Source organism: Carassius auratus, chromosome 21 (assembly GCF_003368295.1).
Source record: "Carassius auratus strain Wakin chromosome 21, ASM336829v1, whole genome shotgun sequence".
Taxonomy (NCBI): Eukaryota; Metazoa; Chordata; class Actinopteri; order Cypriniformes; family Cyprinidae; genus Carassius; species Carassius auratus.
In genome coordinates, this window is record NC_039263.1 from 3,632,498 (window position 1) to 3,647,788 (window position 15,291).

The following is a 15,291-nucleotide window of genomic DNA, read 5'->3' on the forward strand; positions in this document are numbered from 1 at the left end:
GGGTGTGTGTGTGTGTGTGTGTATAATAAATGACAGACTGCATTCCAGAGTGTGTCATGCTTTATTGTTACTCAGAATTACATGTGTACATTAATGAATAAATGCATTCAAACAGGAGTTGAGCATGTGCATCTGATGGAGTTTATTTCCACAGAAAAGCCTTAGATATACAGGGAGCTTTGTCCCCGTCAATGTCTGCAATAAAACTGGCAACACTTACAAGTCACGATAAATCATCATCATTTAGTTTCTAGAAGCTCACAGTTGCATCTAATTCTGAAACACTCTGCCAAAACAAAACTTGCAAATAACAGTAAAAATGAGAAATAACAACATCTTTTAACATCCTTTCTCTACCACTGTATTCATGAAGACTCAGAAAAACAACAACTCTTTTACGGTGTATCCACGTGGATCATATACACACACCTGGAAGGATTCTTCAAGCTTTAATATTTGGGCCGTTTCACATTCACCCTGTATTAGACAAGAGACAGATGACAGATCATGAACACACACAACCTCTAGATCCCATCTTAGCTCAAATCCATTCATCTGCTCAAATCGATTGTATTTTATTCATGTTTTGAGGTTATTTAAATTCACATTTTCAAAGTGACCCACATCTGATGTTATATCATTGCTGTCCGAACAAGAAATAAGAGTTTCAATGTGAGGTCAATCCCAAAACCTGACATAACCTGAGCAATGGGTTGACTATAACACTGATCAAAAACACACGTGCTAGCGCGGATTCATCATCAGATGTTGGTTATTAATAAAGGCACTGATATGTGGACCACAGGACTGCTGGGACTCCAGACACAGTTCCTGGTTTCAGTGTGTTATTATTAAATGGGGTCAGTCACATTAACTAAGACTAGTCTGACCAATGGCTAATGAGTCACAGACCAATCCACATGTTTTACGCAACCAACTTAAAAAACAGAATTAAATTATGGCCAGTCTTAAAGAAAAAAACTTGATGACTAACTTTAAAGACTAGTCGAAGTGTTTTCTGCAACTGGTGACTAAATGCATTTTACTGAACAAAAGCAATCATGTGTCAATGGTTTCCAAGATTGATTCTCAGAGGAAAAAAAAAAGGGAGTTTTAGTTACAGGCCAGAGGGTCACATTTTTATATCCAATGCCAAGAGTTAAGAGCTAAATATGTTCACCCTGGTTCATTTATGTGCAAAATATTTAGTATAAACCATGCATAAAATTGCATCCTGGTAAGATATGTCAACATTTGAACTGCCTTAAAGTGTGTGGAATATCTAACATGAAATTTATGAGTACAAATTTAAGGTTAAAATCTACAAAATTAAGTTCTTTCACATCTTCTTGTGCTTGAATGGTTGTTAAAAAAAAAAAAATAGCAAACCTAAACAAGACATTTCAAAATGATAAACTTTTGTGAGGACACACGTCTGACCCGATAAAGGATTTTTAGGATATTTGTAAAACTTGACTGAAGCTAAGAGAAACCACTGACACTCACCCATCAGCCTCCATCTTCTTCCTCTTCTCGATGATCTGAAATAAACGGAGACAGTGTGAACATGCTGCAGGACTGAATGAACACCTTACATCTGTTTGCAGCTCACGAGGTTCACAGGGGTGCCATACTGACCAGAATTTTTTTTATTAAATAATAATAATAATTCAATTATATTTTGGCAAGTGTGTTTTTGTGCTGATTTAGGCTTGTGATGGATAAATAAATATGACATGGAAAACCACCAGTAGGTGGCAGCAAATCCCTGCCTTAATGTGTGATTCATTCATTCAAATGATTCATTCAAAACACATGATTCGTGTAGAAATGAAGCAAGTAGCTGTTGCTTTATGAATGGATCATTGAATCAATGACTCAAACGACTCATTCAAAAGCAGATTCATTTAGGAATGAAACCCCGCAGTGTTTCCATGATGAGATGCATTAATGTCCTGCTCCGGCTCTGATTTGGAACTGTATTCATTGCTCAAAAAACAAACAAACAAAAAAAAAAAGACAGATTTGTGTCTAAAATGTAACAGAATTAAATTGATTGTAGAACTTATATAAAATGGCGATAATGCTCATATGCTAATATTTAGGAAAACGGCACTGATGCTTGTGCATTATTACTAAACTATACCATATCTTATAAAAACTCACACAGAGATATTTTTGGATTTCATAACTTGAATTATAGAGTCATTCAAAATGCATTCTAATAGACTTCATCACACAGTCAATGATTTGAACTCGCAAGACAAGTTTGTTTTTTTGCACATTGCTAAACAACGATTCCGATATTATCGCACACCCCTAGTTGGAGTTTTATTCCACTCCATCTCTAATTCTTAAAACACCCCACCGAATGTTGCCTGTAAACTCACAGCACTGATTTTCTTCCACTGTCGGTCTAGCTCAGCCTTCTCGTTGGTTTCTTTAAACCGGCGAGTCTTTCGGCCCTCTGACATTTTGATGCCGTACTGGAAGGCAGCCCTACAAACACACAATTATCATCATGAATACATCGAACACACAACCTCAAACCGATGTCAACTGGTGAAGAACAGAGACTGAGTTACTTGGGAAGCGCCTCCTTCTTGTTCATGTAGTCGCTGTACTCCTCTTGAGTGTCGAAGTCCCAGCGGCCCAAAGGACCCTTCTTATTACCCTAGAGAGAGACACACACGTGAACACACCTGACCAGAGGCACACGGACACATTTCTCCATTACAACTCAGAATCACTCATACCTGGTCCATCTTGCTGTAGTCCACCTCCTCATCACTGTCCACAGCCAGATCATCCATTCTACAAAACACAAGCAAACAAACTCAGCATCATCAGCATCCTCAACTGTACGAGACAGAAGACGACCTAACTTACGTGGCCGGGTAACACTCGGCGTAACTGTTCGACATCCCAAAGAAATCCCCAAGATGCTTCTTCTCTTCACGTCTGCTTCCAGTGCTCACGGTTAAAGAAAAAACAAACTAAGCATTTAAGAAGTCATTTCATCCCTTGATTGTAGACCACAGCTGGTTAAATGCTGAAAAAAAAAGGCTGGTACTTGTGCTAAATACAGTAGCTATATCCAAACATCTGTTGAACTCAAAAATAGCTCGTCATTTGAAATGAAATATATACAAGTATTGGCAACTTCACACTTCCGCTCACCCTAACATGAACCTAGATAAAAGAGCGCTATTAGATGAATATCTGAGTATTTGTGCCGAGACTGCATGACATGGAGACATGCACAAGCACAACATCTACAAATACACTGTCTTTTCTACTCTACAGAGAAGAGAAACACATCACTGGAAACTGTAAAGGATCAACTTCAGTGTACACAAAAGCGTTGGGAAAGTTATTTTTAAAAGTAATGCATATCACAATTTTGCATTATTCCCTAAAAAGTAACTAACTGCTTTAAATTAAGGCATAGCTTTTTGAATAAATATGTGACCCTGAAGCTCAAAACCAGTCCCAAGGGTAGATGTTTTTTTTAAATAGAGATTTATGCATCATCTGAAATAGATAATCTTTACATTGTTTTTGGCATAAAAGAAAAAAAGTTTTGACCCACAAATTATTATTATAATTTTTTGGCTATTGCTACAAATATACACCAGTGATTTAAGACACATTTAACATTTTAGTCCGGGACTAGGCTTAAGCATTGTCTATGAAACTGGAGGTAAATGTATTACATTACTTTTAGCTCACAATATAAAAAAAAAAAAAAAAAATTGTGCTTTTGTAAAATAAAGAAAAACAGGATGCGCTCTCAACCCTGAACTGGAGCATGTCACAAAAACTACACAAAACTATCAGTATATAGGATGGATACTCGTCCCACAGACATAATAAATATCAACAGAAAGCTTTAAATGTCTAAAACCAAACAATTCAAACTGAAAACACTCTCTGATTATGTAATCCAATGGAAAGTTGCATTTCGCTCTGAATGTGCGACGCTGACTCAGAAAACAATAGTTTGATTAATAATCAATTCAAATATCTCCTAGCTTTTTTTTCCAGACATATTCATAGTCTCATAACATATCTTAGTAATAAAATTAATATGAAAGTGTGATTAGTCAACAAATGGTTTAAGTGAACCGTCCAGAAGAATCTTCAATCGGGAGCAGCCCTACTGAACACTATATGCAATAGTGTGTGATCTACATCTGAACGGACTGATTTTCTGCAGTCTCGTGAAGGATATGGCTCCTGGCCCTGCAAGTGAGCAGCTCCTGCAAACTTCTCATTGATCAGCTTGATCTGGTCCTTCACAGAGCCTGGACCTGAAAGAGACCATCACAGCACTCAACTATAGGACTGACAGCATTTCTTTCAATACCTTTGTGATCAAGAAGTGTGCAACTTGGAGAGTGAACTTTCATGATGATTTTTCTTCGTGCACGTTTTAATAATCTTTTGTCATGTTTAATCTTGTACACATTTGACATTACATTTAAAAGTTAACATTCTAAATGGAATGCACTGCAACATCTTCATTACAAATATATTAAATATACAACGTACCAGCATTCAATAGAAATGGCATTGAAGTATGTTTCTCATTATATCTTGTAAATACATTTGGCAGTATACTTAAACAACAGGACAAGAGAAACAATTATAAAACTACTTAAAGACTTAAAGGCACTTCTAAGCTCAGTTAATTGCATTTAATATAAATCCATTTTCAATTCATTGCAATTGACATGCAATTGTATTATGCATTAAATTTAATTGAAAAAGGTAATACTATTATTTTCATGTGGAAACGCTGAAGTTTTATAGATTATCAGGAATATGAAGATTGTGAGAATTTACCTTTATCAATGTCCACGGCCTGAAAAGACAGAAATATTGTATATGCATTAGAAATATCACAATTATTAGTAATATTCTTAAGTTTTGCACTAACAGTCAGAGGCAATGAGAATCACAGACACAGCACTGATCATCTGACCTCGTCATCATCAGCTCGGGGTTTCTCGAAGTAACTGTGTCGTCTTTTCTCCTCTTCCCGATCCCTCTCTCTCTCCCTCTCTCTGTCCCTCTCTCTCTCTCGCTCTCTCTCCCTCTCTCGCTCACGGTAGCGCTCCTTCTCTTTGTCTCGGATGATCTTGGAGGTGGAGGGTGCGTAGTCACCGATGTCGTCAAAGATGCTGGAAACACACAGATGTTAGCAAGCTTCATTTCAGATCATAAACTTAGCCTTAAGACTGTGTGTCAACTCACCTTATGTCGGCCTCTGGTGCCTTCTTCTCATCCAGACGCCCTGAAAACACAGAAAACACCCTAAAGTTTAGCTTTTACAAACAATAAGGATGGGCAAGAGTCACTTTCTCATCAGAAATGTGAAAAGGCACATGAATTATAGACGTGTTTCAGTGATTTAAAATGCAACTAGTAGAAGGTATCTTGACTTAAACTTCAGGTGCATCACTCAAAGCTGATCTGTAGTGAACACATTAGCGGAGCGGCGCAGGGAAACCACCTTTGTCCTTCTTCTTGAGCTTCTTGTTGCGGGTGCCCTGCCTCAGGTACGACAGGATCTGTGTTAGTTTGCTGATGACTATGTCATTAGTGGTGAGCGTCGTCTGAGCCTGAGGAACAAAAACAGCAGTGACAAGACTTTCAGAATCATCTAGTGCCGTCTGATCATACATCCTCACTGGTTTCTGTTTTCTATTTCACACTATAGTTGACATGATGGGGTTTTTGTGGAAAATGTTTAATATGTCGAGGTCAGATCACTGAAACCACATCCAGATGCAGACCAAACACATCTGCGGCACCAGTTACGACTGAAACTATTCCTCTTCTTCTCATTCACCTCCTCACCTGTTCAATCACAAGCTACTTAATACTGCATCTATGCATGCAACTGATGTGAAATCAGAGGGGGTTCATAAAAAAAGAGACAATAAAAACCGCTTTGTGCATCAAAATTTGATTTTTAAAAGTGCACAAATCTGCAAACTGCCAACAATGCATTGCATGGGTCAAAATAGTTTTTTTTTTAGGCCAAAAATCATTAAGATATTAAGTAAAGATCATGTTCCATGAAGATATTTAGTTCATTTCCTACCATAAATATATCAAAACTTAATATTTGATTAGTAATATGCATTGCTAAGAATTCATTTGAACAACTTTAAAGATGATTTTCTCAATATTTAGATTTTTTTTGCTCTCTCAGATTCCAGATTTTCAAATAGTCCGAATATTGTCCTCCTAACGAACCGCACATCGATGGAAAGATGATTTATTCAGCTTTCAGATGATCCATATATCTTCAACTGGCCCTTATGACTCTCTATTTATCCTCAGACTACTATGGTTTATGAAAACCTGACAATGTCACAGGACTGATTCTCCCACAGATGAGAAGGTTTGTGCTGGTGTGTACCTCCATGGTGGGGCAGTCAGCTTTGCTGCGGATGAGTGTGGTGGGGATGTCTGTGTCTGCGTACTCGTCCTCCAGGTCCACCACATACGCCATGCGTCCCGGCAGGAAGAGCTCGTTACGCTCCATCTGACGAGCCTTGAACAGGATCCGATAGATGTTGCGTCCTGAAGAACAGAAGACCGTGAGCTTACACAACATCATGGGCTGAAGCACTACTGCATTCATTTACATTATCTGAACCGGGTAATACATTAATATTAGCTCTGTTATCTTCGTTATTCTGCTGATGATACGAAACGGAAATATTGTGCATATTGCGCTAATGTTAAAAGGTTTAGCTTGTAAAGACAGTAATCCAGTGTTATCCTCCTGATAGGAGCTACTTCTGATGCATTCTGTGCTACGTGCACAGCACAGACAGCTTTGATGATTATAATGTGTGTTTCTGAAAGAGTGTTAAACTCTGACTATAAACTATTTAAATAAAAACTTATTTTTACATTATGCAACTACTACACACTGTGAAGTTTCTGGAATGGCAACTGTATTTAAATGACATTTGTGACAAATGACAAAAACTTAATCTGTGACATTGGATGGGACAAAAAAAATGATCTGATCCTGTACGCCAGAATTCATTTGCACATAAAGTCCTGCAAACTCAAAGACCTGCTGCAACTCGTTCTGTGAGATGTGCAAAGCATTTTTTATTGCTTTTGATGTATTTCTTGACATTTTAAAATGCTCATTTAGTAAAAAAAAAAATAAGTCAGTAAGCAAGCATGGTCTAGATTGTTTTTTAATTGCTGATTTTCCAAGAGCAAATGCAAAAACACTGAGATATACACTTTTTAGCTCCATAACCTGGCCTGATTATTGCATTATTTTCCTTATGCAGTCTTTAATCACACACACACACACACACACACACACACACACGCTGAACTCACCCAGACGAGTCTTGAACTCAATCTTCTGCTCTGGATCTTCATCTTTCCTGTCAAACACAAACATGTTGAAAGACACTTGGAAACAGACCAAACACACACACACACACACACACATACGATTTTCCGGCACATACTTGACTTCCTTCTGCACTTTCTCGATCATGTCCTCCTCCTCGCGCTCTTTATTAGTGATCTCAGCTCGGACCTGAAACCGAAGCACTAGTAAGCAGAAGGCAGCATGCGTCAGCTGTACGAGTGTCCGTCAGTGTCTCTGCAGTCGTACCTTCTGTAGCAGAGCGAAGTCCAAACCCTTCACCAAGTGAGTGTGCTCCATGTCACCTCCCAAGAACTTGGACTCCTGGATCAGCTGACGCCGCTTCTCTGCTGCCGATTTGTCCCTGTTCAGCAAAGGAGACACAACAAATGCATGCTTCAATCCACACAACAATACCTAGAACCAGTCTGCAATGAAATAAGATGAAAGAAAGCACCCCAAATTATGCATTACTGCAATTAAAGGCACAATGAATGATAGAAATAACTGTCTTGAACCCATTTCTCTCTGTTATTCTGCATTACAGCAGGAATGGACACTCACGCCTCTGCAGTGGGTCCCACGGCTCGATAGTTGGCCGTGGTGCTGATGAGCTCCGTCTCCTCGTAGTCTTTATTAACCCCGTCACGTCTCTCTCGAGCACGGTCGCGGTATTTCTCGGCCAGCTCGCGCTCGCGCTCCATCTCTTGCTGACGCAGCTTAGCGTAGTAACTTCAGACAGAAGCGCAAAGGGTTAACAGAGAAACACTATCAAAACCTCTTCTTGCGTGCATCACATCATACTATTAAAAATATTAGTCATTCTGTAATAACTAAGACATTTTGTGTTTGCTTTCACCACATTTGTAAAAAAAAAAAAGCACGATTGAATTTTTACAAGACCAAATTTCACACATTTTGGTATAGAAATATAAGTTGGTTCAATAATGCATGGGGAAAAACTCAAGTTCACATGCCAAATTAATAATTTTAATTAATCAGCTTTCCACTTGCTAACACAAGCGGGAATCTGAAGTCAATACAGCATAAATATAAATATTCTGTAAGGAAAAATGTAAAAGGTAAGATTTATCAAACCAAAATCATGAATGAAATGTCTGTTTATTGTGGTGAAATGTCTAATTGCTGCTCATTTACTTGATTAGAAATGTAAAAAAGTGAAATGCCATTTGATCAGCAGTGAGTGAAGTAAATACATGCAGAAGTAATGAAGGATGAGTTATTCTTCACCGTTCCTCCACTCACCTTTTCTTCTTTCGCCTGCGAGCCGCAGGATCCTCGTCCTCATTATATTCCCGTGGCATCCTGGGAAATACATCACAAGATGAAGTCAAGCTGACATGGAAACATGCAGAGCTGAGAGACTAGTCGGGAAGTCTAGCATCTAAAGGACACGGATTCCTGTCGCAGAAACTGTTACATTGTATCAAGATGCTCGCACATATTGGTTTTAAAGATACAATGTTGCATGTCAATCTGTAACGTGCTCCATGTTAAAGTGATATTTCTTACCTTAATGTTTTAACATGACATTCTACTGCACACATTGGGCTATCAATTACTAAATGGGACCTGTGCTGGCTAAATGAGTCCCAATGAGCACATTTTCAAAGATTTGAGAAAATTCACAATATAGTGATTTTATATTTGATCAGTGTTATTAAAAATAAGAACAGATGTAAAAAACGACCACAGTAGAACGAGTATAAGAAGAAAACATGGGATAGCTAGAACCTGAAACCTGAAATCTGACCAGAATCGACATCCTTCGCTTTATTTGCCCGTAGCTCAAAATCAGACCATGCACATTCACACTGGTTTTTGCCAGCACGGGTCACAAACACTATCTGATACGAACGATTTGTTAAACGGGAACATAAAGCAGATGTACTGCTCAGGTTTGGTTTAGACTGGTAAGAGACGAGCAGAAGTGGAAGTACTCATGGTGGCGTGTTTTGGAGGGTGGAGCGGAGGACGGCGTAGATCTCGGGGTCATCAGAAGCTTCCTGAAGTCTTCATTGGTCAGCTTGGATCTGAGGATCACAAACAGATGAGTGAAGAACCTACAGCTAACGTTTCAATGGCTCACTAATGAGATCTCAATCACATTTTTCAAAAACTTTTGACTTGTAGTGTACATTAGTCTTTAGTTTGAAGGTAAAGATATCAATGTTAATTAGGTGAGTCTGTGATGATTATTTGACAGTGACTTCACATTTGTTTGCATGAAGGCCAAATACAAAAAAAGCTGAGCATTAACTTCTTTGTGTAGTTGTTTTTATATTATATGTTTTTAAGTGAGGTGTAATTGAAGCAAAGTCTGATCTGAAACCGAATGTTTATGATTAAAAAAAAGAACAAATATCTTAATAATTCAAAGTTTTTATACCCCACTGACTAAGAAGTTAGTTCTTGCTTTAAGCATAAACTCAGTATAACTTCACATTTGCATCTCACTCCTGATTTAAGGATGTTTAGATGTTCGTAGTGGAAAACAAAAAGGCAAAAGATAATCAATGCATGCAACATTTAACTCCACGACCTTAGGATTTTTATGCTCTGATTTAAACTTATTTTAAAGGCTTTACAATTCACAAATGTGTCTGAACGATGAGCAGAAACCATGTTCTCCACATTATCCTGAGATGAAGAGATGATGAAGAGCACTTACTGAAGCGCCGAGCGGTGATCCTCCACCTCGTGTCCGTCCGGAGCCAGAGGATTGGAGTACACATCAGCTGAGACACACACACACACACACACACACACACACACACACACACACACACACACACACACAAGGATCAGACATCAAACACACATTAATACAGTATCACACATGCTAAAATAACTCCAAAAACATGACAGATACTCCGATATTTGACCTCATTCTCATGCTTTCTGAAGACTTCACAATAATAGTAATAATATAAAAAGTCCAGTTTTATGTCTACTTCAACTTAGATGTACAAAAGTGATTTTATATGCATGTTAAAGGTATATAAAATGTTTAAAGAAACTTTAATGGAAATAAAAAATTGAAATATTGTCACGCAGCATAACGTAAGATAAATAAAAGTGTTTGTGTAACTTACATATAAATATACACATGTAAATACATCCTGCATGTGTGTGTCATATATATATATATATATATAAAATTGATCATACCATATTTATGTGTTTATATTGGTTTGAAGGACAGAGGCATTGTTTGATTTGATAAAAGATTTAAAATTAATTCGTTTTGGGCAGCTGTGATGCTTAAATACTGCCTTTTAATGATTCTGACTTGAAATATCCCTGACAATATTAAACTATTGTTTATTACATTGTCATTACAGCGGGTGTCTTCTGTTAAAAGATTTATCAATGATAATATTAAATTAACTTACACAAGACACATTCTGAGGATAAATATGAAGCGGTTTCATAGTTTTGATGGCACCTTTCGTCTTGGCCCCAAATAACCTTAACGTAACTGGCAGTATTTGTGTTAAAGTGTTATTCATTTGCACCAAAACCATCGTTTTAATCATCGGACGCATTTTTTAACGAATTAATTCGACACAATATCTCTGAAGTCTGCACACAATCGCTGCGTCGCGCGTGCTTATAGAATACAACGAGGCATATTCTCAAACATGACTTTATCCACACACATTATAAACGTTTAATAAAAAATATATAATACTTACATTCGCGTTCAGGCATGATGAAATTATTTGGGCCTCTCTAAACACAACTCGACGCAATTTAATGTTGATAATAGGTCTTCTGACGTCAGACTTCCGCTTGTTTCTAGCTGTCCGCCGTCGCGACAGCGCCGCCTGTTGACCCGGATGTGCCTTGTTTAGCCATCACCATTGTGGAACGTATTATTTGGAAGCAATATATAATAATTTATGATATATATAAATATATTATCCAAAGCGACTTAGAAATGAGGACAATGGAAGCAATCAAAATTAACAAAAGATTATTGATATGCAAATGCTACGACAAGTCTCAGTCTAACGCAGTACATGTAGCAAGTTTATTATTATTATTATTATCATTATAATAAATAAAAATAAAATGGATAAAGAATAGCGGAAGCTACTGTCACATAACTTTTTTATCGATTGTATAATAAATACACCATTATATTATATTTAGGTCACTTTAATTTGAATATTATGTTCAGTTAATGAGTTTATTCAGGCGTTTGTGGTATGTTCTCATGAGATGGGTTGACCCTTGGGTGTAAAAAGTGCGTAATCTGCCTCTCAAGAGTTTGTTCTTTGGGCCTCCTTGATGAGGGTCAACTTTAAATATCTTTTGTAAGTCAATAAACTCATTTTATGACTGCAAGCAAGCGTCTCTCTGCCTTTGTTCTGGCATGTCCACACAATATGTTTATTTAGTTATTTATTTAACCTGTGTGCTCCTAAAAAAAAATCTCCTGCTTTCTATTACATCTGTGTGATTATGTATATTTGAGTAACATCATTGCCAATGCGGAAGGTTATTTACAGCAGTTCACATCACATCACTGTTGTTGGCAGGTAGACGTCTTGATGTAAACACAAATGAATCCAGTCTTTGTTTTTGGCAAGCGATTTTAAGAGCTTTGTGTTTCAGAGTTTTATTCCAAAGATCTATCAAATGTTGGAAAACTGTAACTGTACAGTGTTAGTATATAAAGGACTAAAGTGCACACAACTGTGTTTCGTTTACTGGCTGTGTCTATGCGTATGCAAGTCATCATGTTCATTATATTTGATTTACTGTATGGTTTACACTTCAGAAGGGACTTAGTTAAGAAAAATTGGCGTTACAAATAACTTAGTACCACCAGGTATGTCTGTTTCACTTCTGAATGAATCAGTTGAATGAATGATTCAATGACTCCCTGATGAAAACAATTATTTGGTATAACAGTCCACTAAAACTCTGACTGATAATGATTATTCTACTGGTGTTTGTGTGTGTGTGTGTGTATGTGGTGTAGAGACAGACAGCACAGACTCGTTAGACAGAAAGCACAGCTTTATTGACTGCACTGGTCGACCGCAGTCGAGCGCTGGCGGTGATGGGACGGGAGCTGTTATTAAGGCTTCACAAACAGCATGCACATACAGTCACATGAACATTATATTGCTCTAAAGACTGCTTAACATGGAAAATACAAAAAGGAAAAAAAATAGCTTTTTGCACTGATGAAAAATACTTGTCTTTTTTTCCATCTATAAATATTTCCAATACAAGAAAATAAATATCGCAAAAAAGCCTAAAATAATTTAAAATAGCTCTTTTTTTTTTTTTTATTCTAATCATATGTTCAATAGTTTTCTCTGCTATTAACAAATGGCACAACATTATTTGAAACAAAGAGCATAGAAGGATAAACTCCTGCGACATTCATATCATCGTATCCTAACCGTGTCGAGCGGAAGATGCAGGACACATGCCATTCTTCAATGGACTACAAGTGCTTCACCTCCCTGGGTCTCGTTTACGCTTTCAAGAGAGAACGGCTGAATAAAACCGCTCGATCGCAGGGGCTTGTGGGAAAATGACAGTGCATAGTAAACGAGACAGCAGAGTTTGGATTTGGACATGACACTGAAAGCTCTTCACGACGGGTTTCTGACCCACATCTGAACAGAGCATCGGAGCTGAACCACAACACTGAAGGATATTTGGGTGAAGCTCGGGACACACTTCACCAAAAACCATTAAAGAAACCCTTGAAAGCTTAAAAAGCAGAAGTACTTTTTTTGTAAGGAATCTTATTTGTGCTGACTTTAATAATAAGATGTCCAGACATCTTTATATCTGCAAAAAAAAAGGGTAATGGTCCTACAAATTGGCTTCACTTTATTTCCATGAACGAAATATGACTTTTCTTCAATATTCAGTTTCATTAGAAGAATGAATGGGCCGTCACGGGCCATATCAAATATTCACTTCACCATCTCAATGGACTGAGTAGACAAGAATGGCACGATATGCTTTAAACTGACGACTTAACCTTAAACAAAAGCTGGGTCTTAGGGGTGTGCGATCTTCTGGGATAATATACTAAATGTTGTTTAAGTGATGTGGGAGCTGATGTTGTCCCTCAATTTGCACAAACAAAACAGAACCATGTCTTACAGCATGATTCAAACTAGCACAATGACACAAAATTCAAGATTTAAGTGTCCTAGATCATATTGTAGTTCAGCAATGCCATATGAGCATACTTCAAGTGCTGTTTTCACAAATATCAGCACAGATGCAATTGTGATTTTACACAATTTCTTTATTAAATTAGTCCGTTTTTGCTCTATTGTACTCAATGAAAACAGTTTCAAAGCCACAACAAAAACACTGTGAGCTCTTTGTTACTGAATAAATCCAAGTTTTTGAATGAATCGTTTGAGGGAATGATTCAACGACTCATTAAAGACAAGTGACTTGCTTTAAAGTTTTGTTTAATTTTTAATTTTGTTATTTTTTAAAATTTGAATATAATTTTACGTGACCTCTATAGCCATACTGAAAGCAACGATATAGTTTACCTCGGTTATTGAAAATAAATTACAGCAAACATTTAATGTTAAAACTGAGACCTCAATGCAAACCAACGTGTATTTCATAATGATAGTGTCAGTCACTAAATATACTTTTAAAAAGGTTTAATATTTATGAATTATGGTTAACCATTCATTTAATTGGGAAGGCAATGAGCTTGCAGAGAGGCTCCGCCCACACATGCTTCTGATTGGCTTTGAAATTTTATTGATTTTATTGTCGCATAGCCGTGTCGCATCTGATGTGGACTGACAAATAACTTGTTGCTGGAATCCTGTCGCATTATGTTTGGTTAGGACACAGTGCATTTGTAATTGCAGTGTAAATGCATTCATGCCACTTCCGAGTTGCATTGGACAGTCTGTATAAAGGCATATAAATGCCACTTTAGATGGACAATTTCTTTGAAAAAGTTAATTTCTGTCACTAATGCCAACAAAGAGAATATGAAGGTCTTTGTGAGCCAATAATCCAGCCAACATAACAAAAAACACACTACAAATCATCTAATTCTCATTAGAATCAAAAACATTTTTTTGTCAGCATCCCACACCCCTTGATCGTCTCAATGATTTCCAGCCATTCACCCTCCCAGGGAAAGCCAACAGTAGAGACCAAAAGAATAACCAAAATGCAAAACCTAGCTACCCTTTGTCGATCAAGCAGACGGTTTACTAACACCATGCGAGTGTCGGGATCTACCTTTCATAGGAGGAAAATGATGATTGCACAGAAGCTGAACATTTGCAGAGATTACGTAGAGTATATGTTATAGTTTTGGTTTGCGAACAGCAAACGAAGCATGGTAAAGAAGCGTGAACTCTTGCAGGAAACAAAGTCACTAAAGGCACAGTATTCAATGTGTGCACTGGGTGCATACTGAACCAGAGAACGGACCGGCGCTATGATTACTCCCTATTAAAGCAGCTAAGATACATGAAATCTGTACAGGTCGCCGTCTGTGTTCTGTACAGATACAGCAGACGGCCGTCGTGGTTGAAGCCAGTGAAGAAGTGAAGCAATTCAGCCGTCGTTCCTCCACCACGGCATCGGTCCAAACCCGAACGACTCTTCTGTGCAACACAAAATGAAGTGGTTTGTGTGCTGTATATTCTAGTCTTCTGATGAAAGGCCTTTGGTTACGATGCTATTCGCATACTTGCCAAGATCTATGGTGACTGTGGAAGGTGTTCAGTCAATAGATGCTTCAATTTGGGCGAAGCATCACCCGAAGACTTGGAATGTAGCGCATGGACTACTTTTTTGTCCATTTTGGACCCTTTCACTGTCGA

General features: G+C 37.7%; 1 protein-coding gene across 1 annotated transcript; it reads right to left on the reverse strand.

Annotated features, from left to right (window-relative positions):
- Nucleotides 1-46: 46 nt before the first annotated feature.
- On the reverse strand, nucleotides 47-11,271 carry ik (IK cytokine). Its single transcript, XM_026195517.1, has 20 exons — nucleotides 11,137-11,271; nucleotides 10,110-10,176; nucleotides 9,379-9,471; nucleotides 8,684-8,743; nucleotides 7,982-8,149; nucleotides 7,667-7,781; nucleotides 7,518-7,588; nucleotides 7,384-7,430; nucleotides 6,434-6,597; nucleotides 5,519-5,627; nucleotides 5,260-5,299; nucleotides 4,988-5,186; nucleotides 4,849-4,867; nucleotides 4,235-4,313; nucleotides 2,890-2,970; nucleotides 2,757-2,814; nucleotides 2,586-2,674; nucleotides 2,391-2,499; nucleotides 1,507-1,541; nucleotides 47-477 (listed from the first exon to the last, which is right to left on the reverse strand). The coding sequence occupies exons 1-20, from the start codon at nucleotides 11,150-11,152 to the stop codon at nucleotides 450-452; spliced, it is 1,647 nt and encodes a 548-aa protein (XP_026051302.1). The 5' UTR covers nucleotides 11,153-11,271; the 3' UTR covers nucleotides 47-449.
- Between the last annotated feature and the right edge of the window lie 4,020 nt (nucleotides 11,272-15,291).